This window comes from Tribolium castaneum, chromosome 1, assembly GCF_031307605.1.
Source record: "Tribolium castaneum strain GA2 chromosome 1, icTriCast1.1, whole genome shotgun sequence".
Classification (NCBI taxonomy): domain Eukaryota; kingdom Metazoa; phylum Arthropoda; class Insecta; order Coleoptera; family Tenebrionidae; genus Tribolium; species Tribolium castaneum.
In genome coordinates, this window is record NC_087394.1 from 3,442,188 (window position 1) to 3,469,871 (window position 27,684).

At 28.2% G+C, this 27,684-nt stretch overlaps 1 protein-coding gene across 6 annotated transcripts in view; it reads left to right on the plus strand.

Moving 5' to 3' along the window:
* Nucleotides 1–27,684, plus strand: part of Fhos (Formin homology 2 domain containing) — a 112,848-nt gene that overhangs the window by 59,253 nt on the left and 25,911 nt on the right. For 5 of the 6 annotated variants that reach the window (XM_015978736.2, XM_064355962.1, XM_015978745.2 and 2 more), the window contains one exon: nt 3,138–3,247. In XM_015978736.2, the coding sequence (XP_015834222.1) occupies nt 3,138–3,247 (110 nt within the window). Of the gene's footprint in view, nt 1–3,137; nt 3,248–9,508; nt 9,663–27,684 lie in introns of those variants that run through there. The other variant, XM_064355968.1, reaches the window with a different exon arrangement.

A 27,684-nucleotide genomic window follows, 5' to 3' on the forward strand; every position in this document is an offset into this window, starting at 1 on the left:
GCTAAGTTGGGCCACCCTGTATATATATTTAAATGAACTCTTAACACCTCTATATTTAATCTATTAAGCTGAAATCAAGATAAGTAACACTAAAAAAATTAAAGACATTATCCTAAAATAATTTAACACAGCCCTGTTTTCACTTTTATTTATTGAAATACAGCAAACTGAGGTAGCACTTGAAAAAAAAACACGAAAGTTTTAGAATAAAGACGCTTATTCAAAATCTTGAAAATTTTTAGATTCTATTGCAAAACCTCAAAGATATTAACGCTTAGATTCTGAATTCTACAACAGATTCTTTAAATATTTTTCTAAGAATATGTAATTTTTTTTTGGGTAACGGATTTTTTGGGACAGGTTAAGAAATTCAGTATTTGAATATTGTCGTTTCTAGAAAAGAAATTAACACAATAGGGTTGAGGTTAAAAAAATTAGTTCTACAAATTCTAACTTTAATGTCTTTTGCACAGCAGATTTGAAATTTTTAGTGTCAAAAAACTGCACACAAATATCTAACCAAGAAGGATCTGGACATTGAAAAACTGTACTTCCTTGTTTACTCTGATATTTCAGCTAAAAGTATTAAAAAAACATTGAAAGACCTCTAGGTTCAGAATTTTTTATCTGAATTTTTCAATATTTCTCTCAGAATTTATAGTTTAAATTCTTATTTTATTTTTTTTATTCTTGTTTTTTCTTTTTTTCTCTGGGTAACGAATTTTTTGGGACTAGCATAAAAATTCAATATTAATTTTAATAATAACAATAATAAATAAATGATTATACAGAGCGTCTCAAAAAAGCATGACGTAGTAATATATTTTTTTAAATTTCTAGCTTCTTACATGTTCCTAAAGTTTTTTTAATCTGTTCAGGGATTACTGTTAAAAAAATATAAACCAAAAAAATCGGTTTTACATCTTGGTTTTTAAATTAAAAAAACTTTTTTTTGGTTTTTATTTTTTTCAATAATCCCTGAACCGCTTTGAAAAAATAATTAGGAACATGTAAGGAACTAAAAAAGTATCCTAATGAGCACAAAAAATAATAGTCTGCCATTAAAAAAATTATTATATTGACGTCATACTTTTTTTTGGACACTCTGTATAATCAAGAATATTTTCCTGAAATACGTTCTAGAGTGTAAATATCAAAAGTCCAGCTTGACTAATAACTGAGCTACATAAGACGGGAGCTAAGCTGGGCCACCCTGTATATATATTTAAAAGAACTCTTAACACCTCTGTATTTAATCTATTAAGCTGAAATCAAGATAAATAACAATAAAAAAATTATAGAAACTACCCTAAAATAATTTAACACAGCCATATTTTAACTTTTATTTATTGAAATACAGCAAACTGAGGTAGCACTTGAAAAAAAAACACGAAAGTTTTAGAATAAAGACGCTTATTCAAAATCTTGAAAATTTTTAGATTCTATTGCAAACCCTCAAAGATATTAACGCTTAGATTCTGAATTCTACAACAGATCCTTTAAATATTTTTCTAAGAATATGTAATTTTTTTTTTTTTGGGTAACGGATTTTTTGGGACAGGTTAAGAAATTCAGTATTTGAATATTGTCGTTTCTAGAAAAGAAATTAACTCAATAGGGTTGAGGTTAAAAAAATTAGTTCTACAAATTCTAACTTTAATGTCTTTTGCACAGCAGATTTGAAATTTTGAGTGTAAAAAAACTGCACACAAATATCTAACCAAGAAGGATTTGGACATTGAAAAACTGTACTTCCTTGTTTACTCTGATATTTCAGCTAAAAGTATTAAAAAAACATTGAAAGACCTCTAGGTTCAGAATTTTTCATCTGAATTTTTCAATATTTCTCTCAGAATTTATAGTTTAAATTCTTATTTTATTTTTTTTATTCTTGTTTTTTCTTTTTTTCTCTGGGTAACGAATTTTTTGGGACTAGCATAAAAATTCAATATTAATTTTAATAATAACAATAATAAATAAATGATTATACAGAGCGTCTCAAAAAAGCATGACGTAGTAATATATTTTTTTAAATTTCTAGCATCTTACATGTTCCTAAAGTTTTTTTAATCTGTTCAGGGATTATTGTTAAAAAAATATAAACCAAAAAAATCGGTTTTACACCTTGGTTTTTAAATTAAAAAAAATATATTTTTTGGTTTTTATTTTTTTCAATAATCCCTGAACCGCTTTGAAAAAATAATTAGGAACATGTAAAAAACTAAAATAGTATCCTAATGAGCACAAATAATAATAGTCTGCCATTAAAAAAATTATTATATTGACGTCATACTTTTTTTGGGACACTCTGTATAATCAAGAATATTTTCCTGAAATACGTTCTAGAGTGTAAATATCAAAAGTCCAACTTGACTAATAACTGAGCTACATAAGACGGGAGCTAAGCTGGGCCACCCTGTATATATATTTAAAAGAACTCTTAACACCTCTGTATTTAATCTATTAAGCTGAAATCAAGATAAATAACAATAAAAAAATTAAAGAAACTATTCTAAAATAATTTAACACAGCCCTGTTTTCACTTTTATTTATTGAAATACAGCAAACTGAGGTAGCACTTGGAAAAACAAAAACGAAAGTTTTAGAATAAAGACGCTTATCATCGGTTAGGGAATTTCTTGTAAAGATTAATTCACCTTTGACACAATTATCGGAATTTTTCTTACTATTGTGTGGTGTTTAAATCAAAGTAGAGCACACTTTTGTTTGTTTATTTTGATATTTTCGTACTTTTTTGACGTGAAACTCTAATTAAATCTCTTGAAAGTGCGAAATATGGGTTGATGGGCCACTGACTCCGTTCTCATGGCTTTGAGTGATTATCTAATTAGCACCATATGAGCCAGACCCGCCCACACTCATTGTTGCGCCTTTATAAAAAAGATTTTTTGACATATTTCAAGGCCGGTTTCTAGTAATTAAGTCATCGACATCTTCGCGTCCAATTAACACTTGATTGATGTCACTTCCATCCAGCGGCCATAAATGCCATCGATTTTTATTAACTATTGTTTTTATAGATGAATAAAACATATTTTTTTATTATTCGACTTGTAATAATTTATGGATTTTTCTTTTCTCTCGACGATATTTATTTCTGACTGTGTTTGTTACAGTTGGATGATGCGGCACTTCAGTTGTACAAAGATGGGGATTATGGGTCTTACCTTGACCTCGAAGCTTCTATCAGTGAACAGCAAGAAGAGTTTGAGGGTTTTCAATCAAAGTGAGTATGATGTATAGTCACTTGAATTAACAGCGCTGTATTACGCCACGTTTGTGATTCCGGACCAAGTTTTCAAGACTTGGAAATTTTTTCGAGTTGCGGTTTTGGAAAAAAAATGTAATTTAAAAGAAATAACAATTCGTGTTTAGTCATCGGAAGAATTTCGCCCAGCGGAGAAATGTGCGCTTTTTGATGCGGTAGTGAGCTAGGCTATTTGTTATAACTCTGGCGTGTGTTGTTGGTTGCGCGTCAATCGTTTGCCAAGAAAATTTAAAATGTTTTGGCGTTGTTTAAATAAGCTGATTATTTAAAATATAAAGGTCGCTATTAGAATATTTTTTCTTCAAGATTTTGCGTTTTTTCGTCGTTTAAAAAAACCAATTTTTGAAAAATCTGCCGAAGTTTTGATTGATTATCATTTCTTAAATTTTTTAAAAATTTTTTAGACATTAGTTCTTTCAGTAAATATTTCAGCGAACGTCTTTCTTGCTACAGTAAACAATTAATAATAATGTTTTTTTAACTTTTTACCACTGTGTTATTATTTTTACAAATACTTTCTCGAACTGATTTGCTGAAAATTTCTTCCAGTGGATTTTTTGCACCGTACTTTTGAGTACATTTTGGTTAGCACAACTTTATAAATTTAGTTGTTTTCAAGATAATTATGGTTAAAAAACCTAATAAGGTTTTAAAATTCTGAAAATTTGTAGATTTTATTGAAAAATCTCAAAGATATTAACGCTTAGATTCTGAATTCTACAACTGATTCTTTAAATATTTTTCTAAGAATATGTAATTATTTTTTTTTTTTTTGGGTAACGGATTTTTTGGGACAGATTAAGAAATTCAGTATTTGAATATTTTCGTTTTTAGAAAAGAAATTAACACAATAGGGTTGAGGTTAAAAAAAAACTCAAATTTGTTCTACGAATTCTAACTTTAATGGGTTTTGCACAGCAGATTTGAAATTTTGAGAGTAAAAAAACTGCACACAATTATCTAACCAAGAAGGATCTGGACATTGAAAAACTGTACTTCCTTGTTTACTCTGATATTTCAGCTAAAAGTATTAAAAAACCCATTGAAAAACCTCAAGGATATTAACGCTTAGATTCAGAATTTTTCATCTGAATTTTTCAATATCTGTCTCAGGATTTATAGTTTAAATTCTTGTTTAATTTTTTTCATTCTTATTTTTTTTTCTTTGGGCAACGAATTTTTTGGACTAGCATATAAATTCAATATTAATTATAATAATGACAATAATAAATAAAGTTTCGGTTATTTTACATAAAACCTGAAGTTTTTAAACCAGTTTTTGCAAATTTATCATTTCCTAACACGTTAAAATTGGAGTTAGTAAAAATTTTGAGGATTTTCAGGATTTTTTAAGATCTCGAAGGCTTTATTTTTTTCAGTAAGTATTGCAATCAGTATCTTTTTTGTTATACCTTAATTAATTAATAATATTTTTTCACTTTTTACCGAGCTTTTAACTATTATGTTATTTTATATCATGTTATTTTTTACATTTAGATTTTACGAAGTGATTTACCGAAAAATTTATTCTTTGTGATTATTTTAATTGTGTTCTTTTTTTTGAACACTTTATTTAGCATTATGTTCAAGATATGAATGCATTTTGTAAATTTTGGTCTAAGTTTAATATTTAAATTAAGTTTTTATTTAAAAATTATAAGAGTTTAATATTTTTTCAAAAAAAGTCAAATTTTATTTCCAACTTATGATTTTTTAAAACTTTTTTAAAAATAACATAATAACCTGAAATTACGAATAAAAATTCTGACTTTAACGCAGAACTGATCTGAAATTTTAAGAGTAAAAAAAACATAAAAATATCTAATCAAAATGTATTTAGTTATTGGAAAGCAGTATTTTTTTGATCTGATGTTTTAACTGAAAATATTTAGAAAAATCCATTGAAAGACCTCAAAGATATAAACAAAATTCTGGATTTTTATTTATATTTTATATTTTTATATTTTAATTAGTTTGGTTTCTGAGAGTCTTGGTCAGGAGACGACTTTATTCTAGCAGTTTTTGACATGAGTTTTTTTTGTTAAATAGTCAAAATATCACTTTTTCGGAAGTTAGTGTTAAAATTTTGAGATTTTTTTAAAATGGTCTTATCTTTACAAAAAGTATTTTGAAGATTGTTCTGTTTTTTTTTTATTTCTTATTACCGACAACATAGCATTAGCAAATTAAATAGATCTCAAAGAATACAAATTTTAATGAAAATTAAAGAACTAAGAATCCGATGGTAGCCGTTTTTTTTAATTTAGAATTTTTGGCGCTAACTTTTTTTTAAGATCTCAGTTCAAAGAAAAAAGGATTTTAATTTTTCAGTTTTTTCTTGGTTAACGATTTACATATATTTTTTTTTAATTTAAATGTTTTATTTTTTTTTTCATAAATATTATCTGCTCTGTTGTGTGTAATAAGACATAAGATTTTGGTATCGATGTTTTTAAGACAAGTTTAGAACCTCACTATTTTTTCCAAACTCAAACTACTGAAAATTTCGGGAAAATTAAAAATTTTGAAAAATTTGTTTTTTATCACCTGATGATGTTTATCTGAAGATCTGGAAATTTCATGAAAAGATTTCAAAGATAATAACTCTAAAATTCTGAATTTTTGAAAAACAAATCTCTAAAAACGTTATGAAACTTTTGACTCATGAATTTAATTTTTTTTTCATTTTATCAAATTCTTGACTTTTCTACAGATTTTAACTTTTCCCGAGGTCTTAACACGAAATACTGAAAAATTAAAAAAATTGAAAATTTTTAATTTTCTTAAATGACATCTGAAAGATTGCTGCACAAAATATTTACATTAAAAGTGATATTGGAAAAATTAACTTAAGAAGCGATAGTTGAGATGGCACTATTTGGAGCAAATTAGTAAATTTACAAATTGAAACGTCTGAAAAAACCCATTAGAGCTAAAGTGAAAACAAACAAGTGTCCGAAAACTCGGTCAATAATATAATTAGGAGGAAGTGATTACACAAAAATTGGTCGTTTTTATTTCACTTTTTAATTGGCAGACGGAGCGTGCAAGTGTGTAATCCATAATTACATCGAACGAAATCTAAAGATAATCTCGTGCTGCAGAAATTTTGGAGTAGGTCCAGATATTAGTGTACCGAATGACTCAAACTCGTTGTTTAGCGAAAATGAGGACTTCTAAATCTAAACACGTCAAGATCTGACTGGGATTTGGCCGATTCCATTGTGTAACGCAAATTTTCATAATAAAATGATTCAGCACTCGGCTGCTTGATCCGCGGGTCATAAATTTTTCCGCCTCTAATTACACCAATCGATGGATAGAAAAAATAATTGAAACAAAAATTAACGACCGCTTGAACTCCTCGTCTCGGGATCAAATAATCTAACGAATTTATTGCCAACAGTTCGATTGACCACAATCGAAATGTCACGCAAGTCGCAGAGAAAATATCGCAAAAATGGAAATAATGTGTGGCATTAAAGTTTCGTAATTGGAAACAACATGATTTGCTTGTTAGGGTGCAACAATATCGATTTGTTTCTGTCAAAATGTCGCAACGAGCGATGCTTTTGCAAGCGAACTGGAACAATAATTTAGCTCAGGTAATGATCGGCGTGTCATAACAAAGAAATTTAACGTGAGTTGGAAAAGTGGAAAAAATACGCACGGACGACCTTCGACGAGACGCCACTGAGCCGTGGAATCGCGTAATTGGTTTATGGTTTTGTAAACCAGTGAACATTGACAAGGAAATGATCAGATGGCTGACAGTTTTTTTTTCACTCGAAATTTCTTTATAATAATTCAACGAGTTTGCCAAAACGTGGCCAGTAATTTTAAAAGTTGGCAAGTGGCTCTTTCTATTTTTTATTGCTAATTTATTTTTTGAAGGTTGTTTAAATGAAGCGCGATCCAATAAATACGAAGAAAGTCGCTTTGTTGAAAGAAACCTGTCGATGGTCATAAAAAACAATGAAAAATGTTTATTGTTGTTACGATGTTTTCTCGTTTTAATTTTAATTAATTAGTTTCGTTTCTGAGAATCTTGGTCAGGAGACGATTTTTTTCTAGCAGTTCTTAACATGAGTTTTTTTTGTTAAATAATCAAAATTTCAATTTTTCGGAAGTTTGTGTTAAAATTTTGAGATTTTTTTTAAAATGGTCTTATATTTCGAAGATTGTCCTGTTTTTTTTATTTCTTATTACTGACAACATAGCATTAGCAAATTAAATGGAACTTAAAGAATACAAATTTTAATGAAAATTAAAGAACTCAGAATCCAATGGTAGTCGTTTTATTAAATTTAAAATTGTTGGCGTTAATATTTTTGAAATGTGTCCATGGAAGAATTTTGAAGATTCTTCTTGGTTAATCATTTATATATATTCTTAAAAACACTCAAAGTTTAAATTTTTCAGCAGTTCGTGGAACTTAAAAATTATGAAAAAATTAATAACTTTGAAATCTAAAGACTTTAAACAAACTTTTTAAAAAATATTTACTCTTTATAATTTTTCTGAAAAATCCTTATCTGAAATCTTGTGCTTTATAACCAATAACACAGCATCAGATACATAAAAAAAATCATGATTTTGCAATGGAAATTCAGATCTTGAAGATTTTCAGATTTTAATTATGGAAAAACTTTATTTCAGAAAATTTTAGCACTTTTTCAGAATCTTGGTGTTTTTTATTGAAATTTTATGATTTTCGGCTTATAAATCAGGTCAGGTCAGGTCAGGTCAATCCAGGTTTTCAGATTTTAACCATAGAAAAAATTGATTTCAGAAAATTTCAGCAATTTTCCCGAATCTTGGTGTCTTTTATTGAAATTCTATGATTTCCAACTGAAAAATCAGGTCACAAAAAGAAGATTAATTTTTTGGAATTTTTTTTAAGTCTTAAATCAGCACTACAAAAAGTGCCAAGAGAAGTCAGAATGTTTGAATCTAAGATTTTTAAGTGTAATTTTTTATCATGTTATTAATTTCTTAAAAAATATTGCGATCTTAATATTTTCCTGAAAAATTCGGTGTTTTTTACGATTTTCGATTGGAAAAACTGAAGAAATTCTAAATTCTGTTTCTAAATTCTGTTTGGTTGAGTTTTTAAGATTATCCTGAAAGTAATTGTATTATATCTGTTATCAAAAACACAGAATCAGATAGAGAAAAAGAATTTAAAGGCTAGAAATTTTGTAAAAAATTGGAAATGTAATATCATGACATAGGTAATGTACAATTCTTCCCAGATTTTAAAAAATATAAATCAAAAATTTCTCAACAATTTAGTTAAATATTTAGAAACTTTAGAAAGTGTACGAAGAAACAAAGTATTTTCGAGTTGTTTCAATGAGATTTTTGAAACTTCAGCTAAAAAATCTGATGAAGAGAACAAATTACAAGAAAACAAAGCAAAAGCAGTCGAACCCAAATGCCTGAACACCATATAAACAATTGACGGCCTGAAGATGGTTTAATAATAAAAGCGAAATGTTGCCATAAAATTATATTTTAGTAACACCTAGTCCAAAAACACCAAAGAATTTTTTTATTCGAGAAAACAAAGGGTTTTTAGCTTTCCTACGAGTATATGATGATAACTTCCTAAAAAAATATTGAGGGTTTAAGATTTAATTTCCTGAAAAACCCGTTATCTACTGGAATCGTGTTCTTACTTATTATCGACAACACAGCCTTTGATGAAAAAATAAAAATTACAAACCTTGAGGAAAATAAAAAATTCTGGACTTTGTAATAATTGTCAAATTACCATAAGTTGTTTAAAAAATTTAGTTTCATAAAATTTTACGATTTTCAGCTGAAATATCGGGTCAGCATTAGAAATTACAAATTTTCAATTATCAGAATCTTTTCTGTTAATAATTTTTTTTTGAAACACTCAATGTTTTAAATTTTCAGCAGTTCGTGTTAGGGCGAGAAACGTTAAAATTTCAACATTGATCAGGGTTTTGAAATATAGTTTGAAATTTTTAGTTAACCGTGACGTTAACTTATTGCTAATTTATGTTTTGAACCAATAAATGCGAAGAAAGTCGCTTTTGTTGAAAGAAACATGTCAACGATCATAAAAACCAATGAAAAATGTTTATTGTTGTTTTGATGTTTCCCCGTTTTAATCTCAATTAATTATTTTCTTGATGTTGTTTTCGCGAGAATCCTGGCCACGATTCCTGATCCATGTACCAATTTATTTCGTTATTATTAGCCTAGTCTCTACTCGAATCCAGTTTATTCGAGGAAACCCCCAGGTTCACCGGTTTTTTAGTGAGAGTTCTCTTAACCCCAGGTTAACAAAACCCCTCAATATGGGTTATCTCCTCCACGAACTCATCGCATACAACAATCGGTACGTACTCTCCAGCAAAAAAGCGGCATTAGCATAACAACTTTCACCTCGATTTTTGAAAAATACTACAAAACCGGTCAACATAATTAGAATCATTTACCGGTGCTTTAACAGTAGTCATTCTTGCAAAAACCCGTCTCACACAAACACAGATCGATCTTCGCAATTACGCCGACTTGGAGGAGAGACAAAAAGCCGTCTTAACTGTGCACAATAATCGCGATAGCGGGAACGCAACCGCGCCATCTAGCGGGACACCGAATTGAGATTCTTAAGGCCCGAAAAAATTGGTACAAAACGCATATTCGCATCACTTTCTTCCGATAATTGTTTCCGTTCAATTAAAAAAGTGAAATTCGTGATGAGTGTAAACAGCTTAATCGCTTCGAAAGTTATGATTTTGATCTTGAATGTGTTCAAGGTCAGTGCCAATTGGATCATATAAGTTTTTTCAAAAATATCAAAGCTTCTCACGGTTCGGTTTGGGTTAAGGTGCGGTTTGTTACAAACGGATTCGATTATGAGCCAGGATTGATGTCCTAAATTGTTTTTCTGTTATTTATTAGACCAATAAACGCGAGCTTTGATAAATTACGAGCTGCCAAAGTAACAATTTAAAAGCCACTAATGCATATATTTTGTTTAACGGTTTAGGAAGGTTCGTGTTCATGTCATACCACTTTGTTTTGTGAAATTTTCAGTTCAAGTTTTTTTACAAAAATACTATTTTTTTGATTTTTTGTGATTTAATATTTTACGAAAAGTTTTTTTTTCTGAGTTCAGTCGAAACTTAAAAAAAATTAATAAATACAAATTAAACACAAATTACATGATGATCAATTTTCAAGTGTCAGATTCCTATTTTCAAAGCTAACTTAGTTTTACTTTTGCAGAAATCCAGGATAAACTTTTTTAATTTTAATTTTTTTTGCCTATTAATTAATAAAGGTGGGTATTACCTTACAATACTAATTTCAGAAAAAAATGCTCTTTAAAAAATTATTAAAGTTGATCCTTCGTGCCATTCAAAAAAATCTAGTTAGCCTTGTATTTTCAAAATAAATGACGATAGAAAATTGAAAAAGATCTCAGATGATAGAATTTAAACACTTTTAACTGTTTCCCAAATTTCAAAGTGCTCTGTTAAATTGTTTATTATACTTAACCACTTAGTTTAAAAAAAAAAATTAATGTTTTTTCGGGAAATTGCAAAAATGTGGTTAAGACGAAATTTGTGTTATTTTTACGGAGCTCAAACTTGATTTTCTCTAATTCATTTTGGAAAAAAACATTCCGTTATCAAAGAACTAACGTTATGTTTTATACAATTTTTGTGATTTTTAAGATTCAAAATTTTACGAAAAGTTTTTTTTTGAGTTCAGTCGAAACTTAAAAAAAAATAATAAAAACAAATTAAACACAAATTACATGATTTGTTTGCTACAAAAGATGTTCGCACGCACACGAGTTTAATTTTTGGCTAATTTTCAAGTGTCAGATTCCTATTTTCAAAGCTAACTTAGTTTTACTTTTGTAGAAATCCAAGATAAATTTTTTAATTTTAATTTTTTTCCCTATTAATAAAGGTGGGTATTACCTTACAATACTAATTTCAGAAAAAAAAATGCTCTTTAAAAAATTATTAATGTTGATCCTTCGTGCCATTCAAAAAAATCAAGTTAGCCTTGTATTTTCAAAATAAATGACGATAGAAAATTGAAAAAGATCTCAGATGATAGAATTTAAACACTTTTGACTGTTTCCCAATTTTCAAAGTGCTCTGTTAAATTGTTTATTATACTTAACCACTTAGTTTTAAAAAAAAATTAATGCTTTTTCGGGATATTGCAAAAATGTGGTTAAGACGAAATTTGTGTTATTTTTACGGAGCTCAAACTTGATTTTCTCTAATTCATTTCGGAAAAAAACATTCCGTTATCAAAGAACTAACTTTATGTTTTATACAATTTTTGTGATTTTTTATGATTTAAAATTTTACGAAAGGTTTTTTTTTGAGTTTAGTCGAAACTTAAAAAAAATTTAATAAAAACAAATTAAACACAAATTACATGATTTGATTGCTACAAAAGATGTTCAAAATATTTCCACTGACTTCTTGGCTTTCTGTCGCCATGACCAACCAACATGGATTTTTTTTCGATCAGTTTCACTTAAATGTACCATTGTTAACTAACTATTAACGCACACGAGTTTAATTTTTGGCTAATTTTCAAGTGTCAGATTCCTATTTTCAAAGCTAACTTAGTTTTACTTTTGTAGAAATCCAAGATAAATTTTTTTAATTTTAATTTTTTTGCCTATTAATAAAGGTGGGTATTACCTTACAATACTAATTTTAGAAAAAAAATGCTCTTTAAAAAATTACTAAAGTTGATCCCTCGTACCATTCAACAAAATCAAGTTAGCCTTGTATTTTCAAATTAAATGACGATAGAAAATTGAAAAAGATCTCAGATGATAGAATTTAAACACTTTTAACTGTTTTCCAAATTTCAAAGTGCTCTGTTAAATTGTTTATTAAACTTAACCACTTAGTTTATTAAAAAAAATTTAATGCTTTTTCGGGAAATTGCAAAAATGTGGTTAAGACGAAATTTGTGTTATTTTTACGGAGCTCAAACTTGATTTTCTCTAATTCATTTCGGAAAAAAACATTCCGTTATCAAAGAACTAACTTTATGTTTTATACAATTTTTGTGATTTTTTATGATTTAAAATTTTACGAAAGGTTTTTTTTTGAGTTTAGTCGAAACTTAAAAAAAATTTAATAAAAACAAATTAAACACAAATTACATGATTTGATTGCTACAAAAGATGTTCAAAATATTTCCACTGACTTCTTGGCTTTCTGTCGCCATGACCAACCAACATGGATTTTTTTTCGATCAGTTTCACTTAAATGTACCATTGTTAACTAACTATTAACGCACACGAGTTTAATTTTTGGCTAATTTTCAAGTGTCAGATTCCTATTTTCAAAGCTAACTTAGTTTTACTTTTGTAGAAATCCAAGATAAATTTTTTAATTTTAATTTTTTTCCCTATTAATAAAGGTGAGTATTACCTTACAATACTAATTTCAGAAAAAAAATGCTCTTTAAAAAATTACTAAAGTTGATCCCTCGTGCCATTCAACAAAATCAAGTTAGCCTTGTATTTCCAAAATAAATGACGATAGTAAATTGAAAAAGATCTCAGATGATAGAATTTAAACACTTTTAACTGTTTCCCAAATTTCAAAGTACTCTGTTAAATTGTTTGTTAAACTTAACCACTTAGTTTGTTAAAAAAAAATTTAATGCTTTTTCGGGAAATTGCAAAAATGTGGTGAAGACGAAATTTGTGTCATTTTTACGGAACTCAAACTTGATTTTCTCTAATTCATTTCGGAAACATAACTAACTTTATGTTTTTTACTATTTTTGTGATTTTTTATGATTTAAAATTTCCAAAAAACTTTGTTTTTACTGTTTTTACCAATCAAGTCATTCGAAAACACTTTATATTTATTTTTAATAAAATTAATTAAACTTTTGTTTCTAGCAAAATTCTTTGTTTTGAACTGTTTTTTAAAGCTTTAAAATTTAAGGCGTTAGGAACGTTTCGAAAAACAAAATTTTAACAAAAATGTTAAAAAACCGCCAATTAACTCAGTATTTTTTTCTTATTTAACGCCTGATATGAATGTGCAATCTGGAATAAAATTTCTTTCACTTTGATCTTAAGAAAACTACATAAACTGGGTTATTAATAAACTAATAGAGGTTCAGAAAAATTCTAGAGCACTCCGGTTCCCAGATGTTCGTATTAAACACGTACATCGATTTTATATTAAACTTAAAATGGTAATTAAAGTAAACTGTATTATCCAATAAAGGTATCGCTACTGCCAACTAAGTAATGTGATCTTTCAACAAGATAATGCTCGCAATCAAACAACTACAGTTATGACAGTTTGCATCTTGTCTGACTAAACTCTTGAATATTTAATAGGAGTTTGATTCAGTGTTCACAACATTCTGCAAACAAGTTTATCATTCCTTCTTCAACAAACGTAATTAATAGAATTATACATAATAATGTTTTTGTGTCCCTCATTAAACATAATTATCCTAGTATAATTACTGTGGCAAAAACACCAAGTTAATGAAAGTGAATTTTTCGGAATACGAAAAATGAAAATTTAGCAGAAAAATTCAAATTGCGGAAGTGTTTATCGTGAAAATTTTTTCCCCACAAAAGTGACTCTTCCTGGATTTCGATAACTGCCTGATTTGATAAAAACCCACTTTCGCGCATCACTTTAACACTTCCGCTCAATTACTCGAGCGAAATCCCAAGAAAACCATCTCTGTTGCTAGTTTGTTTTAATAATTGTCGTTTTATTAGCCTTGAGCTTCAGATTTCGCGATTTTTTCAGTTTCGTTCTGAATAGAATAGAAACTTGCACTTTTAATGCAAATGTTCACCTCTTGCATAAATAAATCGGCGATTAGAATGCGTCCGACTACTGGAAAGTATGGTCTGATTTAGTCGGCTTAAGTGGTGCGGCGTCACGTTCTAACCCATTTAAATAAATAAGAATTTATTAGTCGGGTGCTTTATGGCAAATCATTCCGGGTCGTGACTCCTTGATAACATCGCGCCGGAAAACAGGAGGAATGCACAATAAGGCACGTGGAGGTGGATTTTTACGCAAATGGCACTTACATGCTTTTAATTAGCGGGATTTATAGTGATTAAGCAGAAGCGAGAAGAGATAAAATTTAGAAAATTTTTCGACAATTATGAGTGAAACTACGACAAGAAAGCATTATTAGAATATGAAATTGTGGGCGGAAATTGTAGAAAAAAAGATAATTAGGCTCATTAGAGTCAGGTTTATCATAATAGTGAAAACGAGAATAGAAAATATTGTTTATGCAAATACGAGCCGATGGTGCGTTCAAAATTGGAACAAATTTGGAATAGCTCAACAGAGAAAATATTCAAAATAATAAATTACAATCGAGCGAAATGTGGAACAAGAACTGTACACTTGAATATTGCTAAAATAACTTGCAGTCACAAAAGTTTTTTCTTAATTTTAACCAAAACAAATTATCGTCATTTTGTTAAAACTCAAAAAGTTTTAATGTTTTTGCAGGTTTCTTTTGATAATTGAATCATTTGTCAACAAACTGTGCTGAAAACAGAACGTTAGTTTTCTGATCACGGAATGTTTTTTTCCAAAATGAATTAGAGGAAATCAAGTTTGAGCTCCGTAAAAATAACACAAATTTCGTCTTCACCAGATTTTTGCAATTTTCCAAAAAAGATTAATTTTTTTTTAAACAAACTTAGTTGTTAAATTTAATAAACGGTTTAACAGAACACTGAAATTTGGGAAAGAGTTAAAAGTGTTTAAATTCTATCATCTGAGATCTTTTCAATTTACTGTCGTCATTTATTTTGAAAATACAAGGCTAACTTGATTTTTTTTTGAATGACACGAAGGATCAACTTTAATGATTTTTAAAAGAGCATTATCTTTTTCTGAAATTAGTATTTTAGGATAATATCCACCTTTATTTTTATTAATAGGTAAAAAAAAATCATAAATTTTATCCTGGATTTCTGCAAAAGTAAAACTAAGTTAGCTTTGAAAATACTATTATTAGGGATCTGTCACTTGAAAATTAGCCAAAAATTAAACTTGTGTGCTGTGATAGTTAGTTAACAATGGTACATTTAAGTGAAACTGATCGAAAAAAAATTTCATGGCGACAGAAAGCCAAGAAGGCAGTGGAAATATTTTGAAAATCTTTTGTAGCAAAGAAATCATGTTTTGTGTTTAATTTGTTATTATTAATAATTTTTACTTATATTTTGGTCGATGTTTAAGGCAAAGGCAAAGAGCTAACGATAGATGAAAACATTTACAAGGCTAAAAAAATTTACATTTTTCCAAGTTTTATTAGTTTGATTTTTTTAAGTTTTGATTGAACTCAGAAAAAAAACTCTTCGTAAAAATATTAAATTTGACCCTTCCTGTCATTTAAAAAAAAAATCAAGTAAGTTTTGTATCCTAATCACAAATACAGATAGAAATTTGAAACGATAAAATTTCAATAAGTTTTGATGAATAGTTTTTATAGTATTTAACTGCGTCCATACTTTTTAGCGACTCTGTATGTTTAAAAACAAAAACTCCGAAATGTTTCCTAAAATTATATTGTTTACGGTTTTTGGAAAACTAAAAATTTTGAAAAACCAAAAAACTGTATTTGAAAAATTCAGTAAAAATGAAACAAAAAAAAATTCATGGCGACAGAAAGCCAAGAAGGCAGTGGAAATATTTTGAACATCTTTTGTAGCAAACAAATCATGTTTTGTGTTTAATTTGTTATTATTAATAATTTTTACTTATTCTTTGGTCGATGTTTAAGGCAAAGGCAAAGAGTTAACGATAGATGAAAACATTTACAAAGCTAAAAAAATTTACATTTTTCAAAGTTTTATTAGTTTGATTTTTTTAAGTTTTGACTGAACTCAGAAAAAAAACTCTTTGTAAAAATATTAAATTTGACCCTTCCTGTCATTTAAAAAAAATCAAGTAAGTTTTGTATCCTAAGAACAAATACAGATAGAAATTTGAAACGATAAAATTTCAATAAGTTTTGATGAATAGTTTTTATAGTATTTAACTGCGTCGATACTTTTTAGCGACTCTGTATGTTTAAAAACAAAAACTCCGAAATGTTTCCTAACATTATATTGTTTACGGTTTTTGGAAAACTAAAAATTTTGAAAAACCAAAAAACTGTATTTGAAAAATTCAGTAAAAATGTAACAAAAAAAAAAATTCATGGCGACAGTAAGCCAAGAAGGCAGTGGAAATATTTTGAACATCTTTTGTAGCAAACAAATCATGTTTTGTGTTTAATTTGTTATTATTAGTAATTTTTACTTATTTTTTGGTCGATGATTAAGGCAAAGACAAAGAGCTAACGATAGATGAAAACATTTACAAGGCTAAAAAAATTTACATTTTTCAAAGTTTTATTAGTTTGATTTTTTTAAGTTTTGATTGAACTCAGAAAAAAAACTCTTCGAAAAATATTAAATTTGACCCTTCCTGTCATTTAAAAAAAATCAAGTAAGTTTTGTATCCTAAGAACAAATACAGATAGAAATTTGAAACGATAAAATTTCAATAAGTTTTGATGAATAGTTTTTATAGTATTTAACTGCGTCCATACTTTTTAGCTACTCTGTATGTTTAAAAACAAAAACTCCGAAATGTTTCCTAAAATTATATTGTTTACGGTTTTTGGAAAACTAAAAATTTTGAAAAACCAAAAAACTGTATTTGAAAAATTTAGTAAAAATGTAACAAAAAAAAAAATTCATGGTTACAGTAAGCCAAGAAGGCAGTGGAAATATTTTGAACATCTTTTGTAGCAAACAAATCATGTTTTGTGTTTAATATGTTATTATTAATAATTTTTACTTATTCTTTGGTCGATGTTTAAGGCAAAGGCAAAGAGCTAACGATAGATGAAAACATTTACAAGGCTAAAAAAATTTACATTTTTCAAAGTTTTATTAGTTTGATTTTTTTAAGTTTTGACTGAACTCAGAAAAAAAACTCTTTGTAAAAATATTACATTTGACCCTTCCTGTCATTTAAAAAAAATCAAGTAAGTTTTGTATCCTAAGAACAAATACAGATAGAAATTTGAAACGATAAAATTTCCATAAGTTTTGATGAATAGTTTTTATAGTATTTAACTGCGTCCATACTTTTTAGCGACTCTACATGTTTAAAAACAAAAACTCCGAAATGTTTCCTAAAATTATATTGTTTACGGTTTTTGGAAAACTAAAAATTTTGAAAAACCAAAAAACTGTATTTGAAAAATTCAGTAAAAATGTAACAGCTCCTGTCTTCAGTTTTTTATTTCAAGTTTGTAAATTTTTTTCTTGCAGATTTTATCAAAAATAGTATTTAAAATCTTTAAGCTTTAAGAGTTTCAGTTATGAACAAGCTTCTTACTACTTCCTTCTCCTGAAAAAAAAACGATTCTTTGTCGAAATAAATTCAAAATAATTGAAGATTATATAATTATTTCTCAAGAAAAAAACGTGAAAACCAAACTGATAACTGAAATACAAATATGTATTTCATTATTGTTCATTGTCTACATTCTAAAAATTTGAATGTTTTAAAAACCAAAAATTTGAGTCTTTTTTGAGATTTTCTGAAAAACGTTTCGAGTTTTGGACTTTGTTTGCAGATTTTACAAAACAGGATCAAAAATCCTCTTATATTAGCAACCTTCTTGCTGAAAATTTTTTTTTTTTATTTAGTTCTAAGAAATTTTCTTATTTTTTTTCCGGAGTAAACATGAAAACACAGTTAAGGTCAAAACAATGTTAAAAACTTGAAAAGCCAAGGAAATTAAGAATTTCGTAAAAATATAACTTTAAGTCTATGGAATCTTTGTTTGGTCATAAAAAACAGGAACTAAATTTTTTAAGAGCTTCAAGATTGAAATAAGTATTTGGACGAAGAAATGAACTTGAATTATTAGTTCTGTTCTGAAAGTAATTTTAAGATTTTGACGATTGAGATTCTTGTAAAATTTTAAAGGTTTAATAGAGTTTTTTTTTCGTTCGTCTCTTTAAGTTAAAAGATATTCTCTTTGTGGCAAATTGCACAATCTTGCTTTAAGATCAATTAAGTCGTTAAGCAAATTTGAATGCTCCTTACGCAAATAAGCAAATTTCAAATGAAGACGCTTTAATAACGTATTGAGCAAGCATTAAAACATATGTAGAATAAATACATCTTTGGCGAAAGCATATCGCGCATACAAATCTGTGATGAAGGGTCTCGAATACCAAACTGCTAAAAGTTGCGAAACCCAACCAGGAAAAATCCCCCAAGTAGGGCACAATATCACGCATGAATTTTATAATTAAACCCGATTGAATAATAATTAAGTGAGTAGTCAAGTCTGTTCCAAGTAACGGTTTGTCTCGAGGAACTATCAACCTCAAACCTGAAACCCGTTGTAAAACATCTTCACTTATCATCTCCATCTCCAAACGCGCCTCAACCCTCAAAGGGCATGCCAACATAACAATAATGATAATAATAAGAAACGGAAGTGTTCTAACCCATGATTGATGACCTTTCCGGGTCATTACCCATCGCTCTAAGCCAGCGATCATCTCGTCCCATTTAGCTAATTGACCTCCCGAAAAATACAATTTTTCGAAAATTCGAATCTGGGTCCGCAAATTGTGTCATCGATGCAGTGGAGGTGTCTCGATTCTTGAATGGAGCGATTCTCTCTCTTACTGTTCAGTTAGACTTCTTGCAGAGTAGACGCTGCACCTGTGCCAGTGCTGTGCTTGATAAGTGATGTGAGGATATTTTGCGAAAAATCCGAGGGTTCGTTTCCAAATCATTTAAAATCGAGTGGCTCTTGTGATTAATTTTGGCATGTGTGTGGTCCCCGAAAGCGGGTTTATTATCTAAATGACGGAAAATGGGTCCGGTGTTAATTTGCGATAATCCTAATTTATGAAAATTGGGACTGGCTTTCATTAAGTTCATTGATTAATTGAGTGTCACGTCTCTGAGTTTGAGTGATCAACAATATTTAGAAAAATTCAAGGGTCAAGAAACTGTAAAGACAATTCGATTTATTATTCCATTGTTCAATTTTTTAACAAGTGGTGGTAAAATGTCATAATGCGTTTTTAAATTGATTTAAATATCGGGCTTTCACTTGCGTTTTGGCATTTTTGTCTTTTGCACACCAAATATATAATAACTAGTATTTTTTAATTGACGTTATCGGAGAAGAATGTTGTAGTGAAATAGCGACTTCTGAAACGACCGGCTAATGGAATTATTTCGTTTTTAATTGACTGAAATTTTGTGAAAAAAATCAGGTTTGGTCCTTGCAAGGAAATTCTAATCGTTTGGTTTTATCGTGAGTGGAAAATACAATACGTTTTGTGTTTCAAAAAAATAGACATACCTTTCATAATTCTATTGTGTTATTAACTGAAAATCAAGATTTTGGAGTTTAAGGACAAATGAGAGAACTGTTATGTGACAACACATGTTTAATTTATTAGTTAAGTAGGTTTTTTAATATAACTCTATATTTTTGAAGTTTTTTGGTTCACTAATTTTTTGCGGAATAACAAAATTATTAATAACTAGGAAATATAAATTGCAAAAGCTAGGTGAATTAATTTAATAAAAAAAATGTGCACAAATATGCTGTTCTACTTAAGAAAAAGAACAATTTAAACATTAAAAATTAAAAATGTTTTTTGATTTTTTTCATGGTCAATTTTTTTAATTCATTTTTGAAAATATTAAGGATTATTTCCTTAAATGTGATAATGTCGCTTCTTACATTATAAAACTTTAAAGATTATTTTTCTTAAACTGAATACGTATTTAAGTTAAAAAGCAAAAATAAAAATCGAAAAGAAACAAAATATTAATATAATTTTTTAGGAATTTTCATTAGAATTAAAAGAGAAGTTCGTTTTGAGCAACTTTTATTGATAAATTATTATTATCTTATGATAGACAATAAATTATTCTTTGTTAAGATTTGTTTGATTGCCGGTTTCAATACAGTGTTAATCAATTTGACCGAAGAATTGTGAGGGGTTAACCGGCTTTTTTTCGTTTAACTGATGCACAATGTACTTTTCTAAACTTTTTTTTTGTGATAATACAGACAGTTTTTCATAAGTCTAGAATTTTTTTATAACTTCTTTCACAAAACAACATTTAAATATCGTTTATCTTAGAATGACCTAAAAAATAATAAAAAATATTTTTGCAGCCAATTACTTTTTGTGTTGAAAAATTTGCAATAATAGCCTTATTTTGTTAACTTAGTAAATTGTTTTTTTTTTCAGTTATTCATGCTAACACAAATTTTCGTAACTATTTGAGTTTTTGAAATTCTACTGTATTACATTTATGTTCTGGAACTATTTTCTTTTGGTGGATTTGTAAAAAGTTGAGGATTCAACCTAATTTCTACTAAACCATTTCCCAGCAGTGAGAGCACTCAGGGTGAAAATTGTGGTTACGATTTAACCTCGGTTTAACCTGGATTTTAACCCAGTACTGCATTCTGGGCATTAATTATTATGATTAACAGTTTTAAATAGATTTTTTTTATTTGAAAGAGTTCTTTAAATGCTTGAAAATTACATGTTAAAAATTGTTTTATTAAATGCTGAAAATTGTTATTTAATATAAAACAAAATATATACCAAAAATTGAGTATCGAGTTATTAAAAAAAACCGTTCCAGTCGTAGAATTTTGTTTTTTTTTACTCATAGGTTCACAGTAATTTTTTTGAAACTGTCCGCTTAAGTGAAGTCATCTTTCAATGCATTTTTTTAATTTTCATATAATTGAAAAAATTGCAATTCAAGTTTTGATACAAAAGTAAGAATTGTGAGAAAAGAAATGATAAAAAAATATTTTTGCAGCAAACTTACTATGTAATGTCAAATTACTTTTTGTATTAATTAATCAATTAATTAATTATCGTATATTCCTTATCAAAGCATATTCTATTAACTTACCATTTGCATTCAAATCTTACGTTGTTTTTTCACTTATTTGTGATAACACAAATTTTCAATAATCCTGTAACAACTCGAGTTTTCGAAATTCTACTGTATGACTATTTTGTTTTTTGGTTTTGTAAAAAATTGAGAATTCAACCTAATTTCTATACCATTTCTTAGTACTGAGCGCACTCAGGGTTAAAATTGTGGTTAAGATTTAACCTCGGTTTAACCTGGATTTTAACCGAGCACTGCATTACTGTAAATTATTGTGATTAACTGTTTTAAATAGATTTTTGGTTTAATGTAATAATATAGCATGTTGAAAAAATCGTTTTATTAAACGTAGAAAATTGTAATTTATTGTAAAATAAAACATACACCAAAAATTAAATCCCGAGTCACTAAAAAAATCTGCCAGTCGTAGAATTTTGTTTTTTTTGACTCATAGACACACAGTTATTCTTTTTAAACCGTCCGCTTAATTGAAGTCACCTTCCATTGCATTTTTTTTACTTTTAGATAACTTTCTTAACAAATATTTCTTTTTGTTATTATTTATTCTTACGTTATTTCATGAATAGCAAGTTACTTACTTGAGTTGAAACAATAGTCTTTCACAGAAAATGAAGGAATGAATTTTGGCTCTTTTTAAAAAATACCCAAAGTGGGACATTCAAAAAAACATTTTTATTTAAACAATTTTCCTTTTTTTGTTTAGTGTTTAATTCTTATTAATTATTATTTTTGTTAAAAAATATTTGTGTGTACAGTTTTTAATCAATGGCTGTCTTAAGTTAACATTTTGATCTATTGAAAAAAGAAATAAAAAAATTTGAATACCATCTTTCATCTTCTTTAAAATATTATATTATCCATGAACCATCTATTTTCCGGTTGCCAGATACATGCATTAAAATAATCAAAATTATGAAAATCCTGCGTGTTTAATTAACATAAGCATTCGTAAAATTTGTCCCTCTCACATTTCGTCTATCGTAAATTCCTCCATAAATAGTCAAAATCCGTAAAAATCTCTTGTTCGCTCCTTCCTTACCTTTTAAACTCGTCCTCTTTTGGTCTCTCATTAATAAAACAAATTCACTAAATGACTCACACTTTGATGAACGTATATCCGATCGAAGGCATTGCCCACGTGAGATATTGAGCAATAATAACATAATAATAATCAGCAAATGGTGGAATTTCCTGCGGTGCTGTGCATACTCAGGACATAATAATAATCTAATAGTCGTGACGGCGCGCTGCCTCCACCGCCGTTTTAGCATTTGACCCGATCATCGTCGAAGATCGACTTGAATGGGGCTGGGCACATAATTGCATAAATATCTCGCTTCTCGCAGAGAACAAACTCCGGTCACTGGGTTACCTATGCCTGCTGGCCCCGATCCGCTCCGAACAGGTGTCGCGATGGGATTTTCGGACACAGGGAGGAAGAGACCACATTTTTTTGGTCCCTGCTGTACCGCTACCTGCTTTAATCAGAACACTTGAAACATTACTGGACGAATTTTACGCCCAAAGATCTTATCTTGTTGGAGAAAAAGCCAAAAACTCAAAAATTACACTGGAAAATATACTCAATTTATTCAATTCTTCAAAATTCAGAAACGTGGATAACACAGTGTCCCAGCGAATTGAAAAATGTAAAAAATAATCTTTTAAAACTCTTATGAATTGTAAAAAAATGTAATTCAGAGAAAAGGTTCAGAGAGTTTACTCATTTTTATTTAACTTATATTTTATAAAGGCTGTCCTAGCGAATTGATAAAGCCCATTATTTACCTTCAAATGTTGAAAAATTAATTTTTTAAATCCATATTTTAACAGTTAAAATTTTGGTTAGTTCAAGTAAGCTCTAAAACGTAATGCAAACTGTAAAAAAATTGTAATTCAGAGAGTTTAAGCATTTTTTTTAACTTGTATTTTCTAAAGGTTGTCCTAGCGAGTTGAAAGAGCCCATTATTTACCTTTAAATGTTGAAAAACTTATCTTTCAAAAAACCATATTCTAACATTTAAGATTTTGATTAGTTCAAATGAGTTTTTTTGGTAATCTCTATTAAATAACAAAAAATTCTCGTGTTAGACAAATTATTCTTCGTTAAGATTTGTTTGATTGTTGGTTTTAATACAGTGTTAATCAATTTAACCGATGAATTGTAAGGGGTTTACCCTGATATATATATCAGTTAACCAGAAAAAAGGCGGTTAACTCCTTTGTGATAATACAGACGCGTTTTGATAAGTCGAACTTTCGATAACTAGAATTTTTTCATAACTTTTATAACAAAACATCATTTAAAGATCGTTTCTCTTAGAATGACCAAAAAAATAATAAAAAAATATTTTTGCAGCCATTTACATTTTTTGTTGAAAAATTTGCAATATTCTTATTGAAACTTATTTTATTGACTTACCTAAGTTGTTTTTTTCAGTTATTCATGCTAACACAAATTTTCGATAACTGTAACTATTCGAGTTTTCGAAGTTCTACTGTATTACATTCATGTTTTGCAATCATTTTCTTTTGGTGGATTTGTAAAATATTGAGAATTCAATCTAATTTTTACTAAACCATTCCTCAGCTGTGAGAGCACTCAGGGTTAAAATTGTGGTTAAGATTTAACCTCAGTTTAACCTGGATTTCAACCCAGCACTGCAGTACTGGGCACAAACTATTACGATAAACAGTTTTGAATAAAAGATTTTTTATTCGAAAGAGTAGCTTAAATGGTTTAGTACAGCGTGTAGAATTTTCATTACATTTTTATAATTTCTATATAATTAAAAAAATTACAATTCAAGTTTTAGTGTCTTGTGATACAAAAGTAAGAAATGTGAAGTTAACCAGCTTTTTTCACAAAACAAAATTTTTTTTAACCCTCGTTTGCCTTAGATTGACTTAAGAAATAATTATGCAAATTGTAAAAGAATTGTAATTCAGAGATTTTAAACATTTTTATTTAACTTGTATTCTATAAAGGCTGTCCTAACGAGGTGAAAAGCCCATTATTTACCTTTAAATGTTGAAAAATTAACCTTTTAAAACCATATTATAACAGTTAAGATTTTGGTTAGCTTAAGTAAACTCTAAATTTTTATGCAAATTGTAAAAGAATAATTCAGAGAAACTTTTCAGAGAGTTCATCCATTTTTTTTATCTTGTACTTTATAAAGACTGCCCCAGCGGGTTGAAAACTCAGTATTTATCTTTAAATATTGGAGAATTAATCTTTTAAAACCATATTGTAACAGTTAAAATTTTGGTTACTTTAAGTAAGCTCTAAAGTATTACGTAAATCGTAATAGAGTTGTAATTTTGAGTTTATGCATTTTTATTTAACTTGTACTTTATTAAGGCTTTATTATTTTTTTAAAACCATATTATAACAGTTAAAATTTTGGTTAGCTCAAGTAAGCTCAAAAACTTTAGGCAAATTGTAAAAGAATTGCAATTCAGAGAGAGTCTCCAGAGAGTTTATTCATTTTTATTTAACTTGTATTCTATATTTTAGTTGCATTTTTGCATGGAAACTAATTCGGTACTGGTTGATTTTGCTTGGTTTTTGATTTTTTTTTGACAAAAACACGCATTTTAAAAAATATATATAAAAACCAAGGCCCGTTATTTTAATATTTAGTTATTTAGAGCCAAATTACTGAGTTAACATAAACTTAACGTTAACTTGTAGTTAAATAATGACAGCTCTTTCAACTACTACCTTTGGTCTGAATTATAAAAAAATTAAGTTAACTTAAGAGTCAGGTTATTTCGAAGTTAGAAATACTTCTATCTATTCGATGTTTTTTTAACTTTAACCTGAAGTTTGGATTTAACTATAAATTCTTGAGAAGGGTAAAGAAGGTTTTAGTTGAAAGAAAAAAGTTTAAGTTAACTTAAGAGTCAGGTTATTTCGAAGTTAGAAATACTTCTATTCTATTCTATTCGATGTTTTTTTAACTTTAACCTGAAGTTTAGATTTAACTATAAAACTCTGAGAAGTGTAAAGAAGGTTTTAGTTTAAAGAAAAAAAGTTCAAACTTGAAGAATGACTACATGAATATCTGGACAATTGAAGTTGTACTGTAGTAAGGTAATGTACTGTAAGTTCTACAAGCCACACAATCAATAAATACTGTATAAAGTGTCTACGTTTGCAATTTTATTATTTAAATTAAATATTTCTTGTTAACATGTCTGAAATTTTTACACATTAGCTAAACCGTGATTAGCAGTGATAAATAATGTGAGGAGTTGTGCTTAATACTTGTCTCTTGGTAGTTAATTAAAACAACATTTGCTTGCCACGCCAGAAAATTAGCAATTTTGTCCACAGCTAAAAATCCAATTTAGATTTGCGATAATACAAAAAATTGATCAAAGATCTGATCTAAATGAACGAGGTAACGTTATCGAAGTTAAGGCTTCTGGTATTAATTTCCTGTTGATAATTGGCTGATGAGAGAATTTAAAACAAACATTTTTAATTGTTAAATGGAAAAAATACACTTCCTTATCAATTTAATTTTCAAATCCTTATACGGAAATTAAGAAATTGCAGGTCTACTTAATCTAATTTTTCTATGAGCACTTTCCAACTGTTACTTTTTATTAATTTACTTTTTTAAATTTTACTCGTCAGTACTAACACTTATTTCCTTATGTTACCTGAAAACGTTTTAGCATAGTATTGCCAGTTATGCGTAATCGTGGGTAATTTATAGCCTCATTACCGTCAGTAATTAATAAAAGCAAAGTCGGTCACGTATCGTAAGACTCCCTCATATTACGGTAAATGTTCGCAAAAATCCAAACTCAATTAATTTCATCTCGTAATGAAACTTTTTGTTAAAACCGCCAGGTCATAGCAGATCGTTCTTTTTCCCCGTTCCCATATTTCTCGACAAAAGAATGTGTGCCCATTCACATAACACACAATCTTTTCAATTAAATGGCATTAACTGGCAAATTCTTTAATAAAAATGGGCTTTTAGCCGCTCTAATTACCCGCAAGGCCGTACCAGTTAAACAATGTTCCTCTGTCACGTGGAAATAATCGATTAGCGATTCAAAATTCGATTACTTCATTACGGTGGAGAATAATTTGGACGCACGATGTGGCACACTTCGTAATTGAAACGGCGACCTTTCCGAGCTAAGCTGACCCAAAACCCGCTATTGTTATGCTTTAGTCGCAGAGCTTTGTCTGAACCGTCCCGTGGGAACAATAAACAAAAAAAAACACAAAAGTATTTTAATGTTGCTCTAAATAATTACAAGTAATTCCACGAACAAAAAAATTATTCCAAATTTAAACAAAAGTAACATGATGATGATTAAATAATTTCCTGATGTAATTTTTTTATATTACAGTTAAAATTTGATTCTTAAATTTAGAGAAGTTTACATTTAAAAAACACCAAAAAGTCAGCAATTTTTCTAAAAATCTCGGTAACAATCTATTTTTTTAAACTTATTTCTCTGACAATTAATTTTAGACACAGTTTTGAGTTGTCTTACATTTAATCTGAAGAAAATCTAAAATAATTTTACCAGAAAATCTCCAATTCTCGGTAACAAATTATTTTTGAAAACCTATTTCTCTGAAAATTCAGTTGAGACACAGTTAAATTTAACTCGAAAAATATGGAAAACACGGAAAAGTCAGTAATGTTTTTGCCATTTTGAGTTGTCTTTCATTTAATAAGAAAAAAATCTCTAAAATAATTTTACCAGATTTTCTTGATTTCTCTGTAAGAAATTATTTTTACAAATCTATTTTTCTGAAAATTCAGTTTAGACACAGCTAAATTTAACTTGAAAAAAAATGGAAAACACGGAAAACTCAGTATTTTTTTGCCATTTTGAGTTGTCTTTTATTTAGTCTGAAGAAAATCCTCACAATAGTTTTACCAGAATTCTCCAATTCTCGCCAACAAATTATTTTTGAAATCCTATTTTTCTGAAAATTCAGTTTAGACACAGTAAAATAAATTCGAAAAAAAAAAATAAAAAACATTAAAAAGACAGTAAAATTAAAATCTGATAAAAATCTCTCAAGAAATTTTACCAGAATTTCTCCACCTCTTGGAAGCAAATAATTTTTGAAAACTTATTTCTCTGACAACTCGGTTTAGACACAGTTAAGTTTAGAGAAGTTTACACTGAGAATTTAGCAATTTTTTCGCCATTTTAATACAATTAATCTGAAGAAAATCTCTAAAATAATTCTACCCGAATTTATACAATTCTCGGTAATAAATTATTTTTGACTCGAAAAAATGGAAAACATGGAAAAGTCAATAATGTTTTTGCCATTTTGAGTTGTCTTTCATTTAATCTGAAGAAAATTTCTAAAATAATTTCACC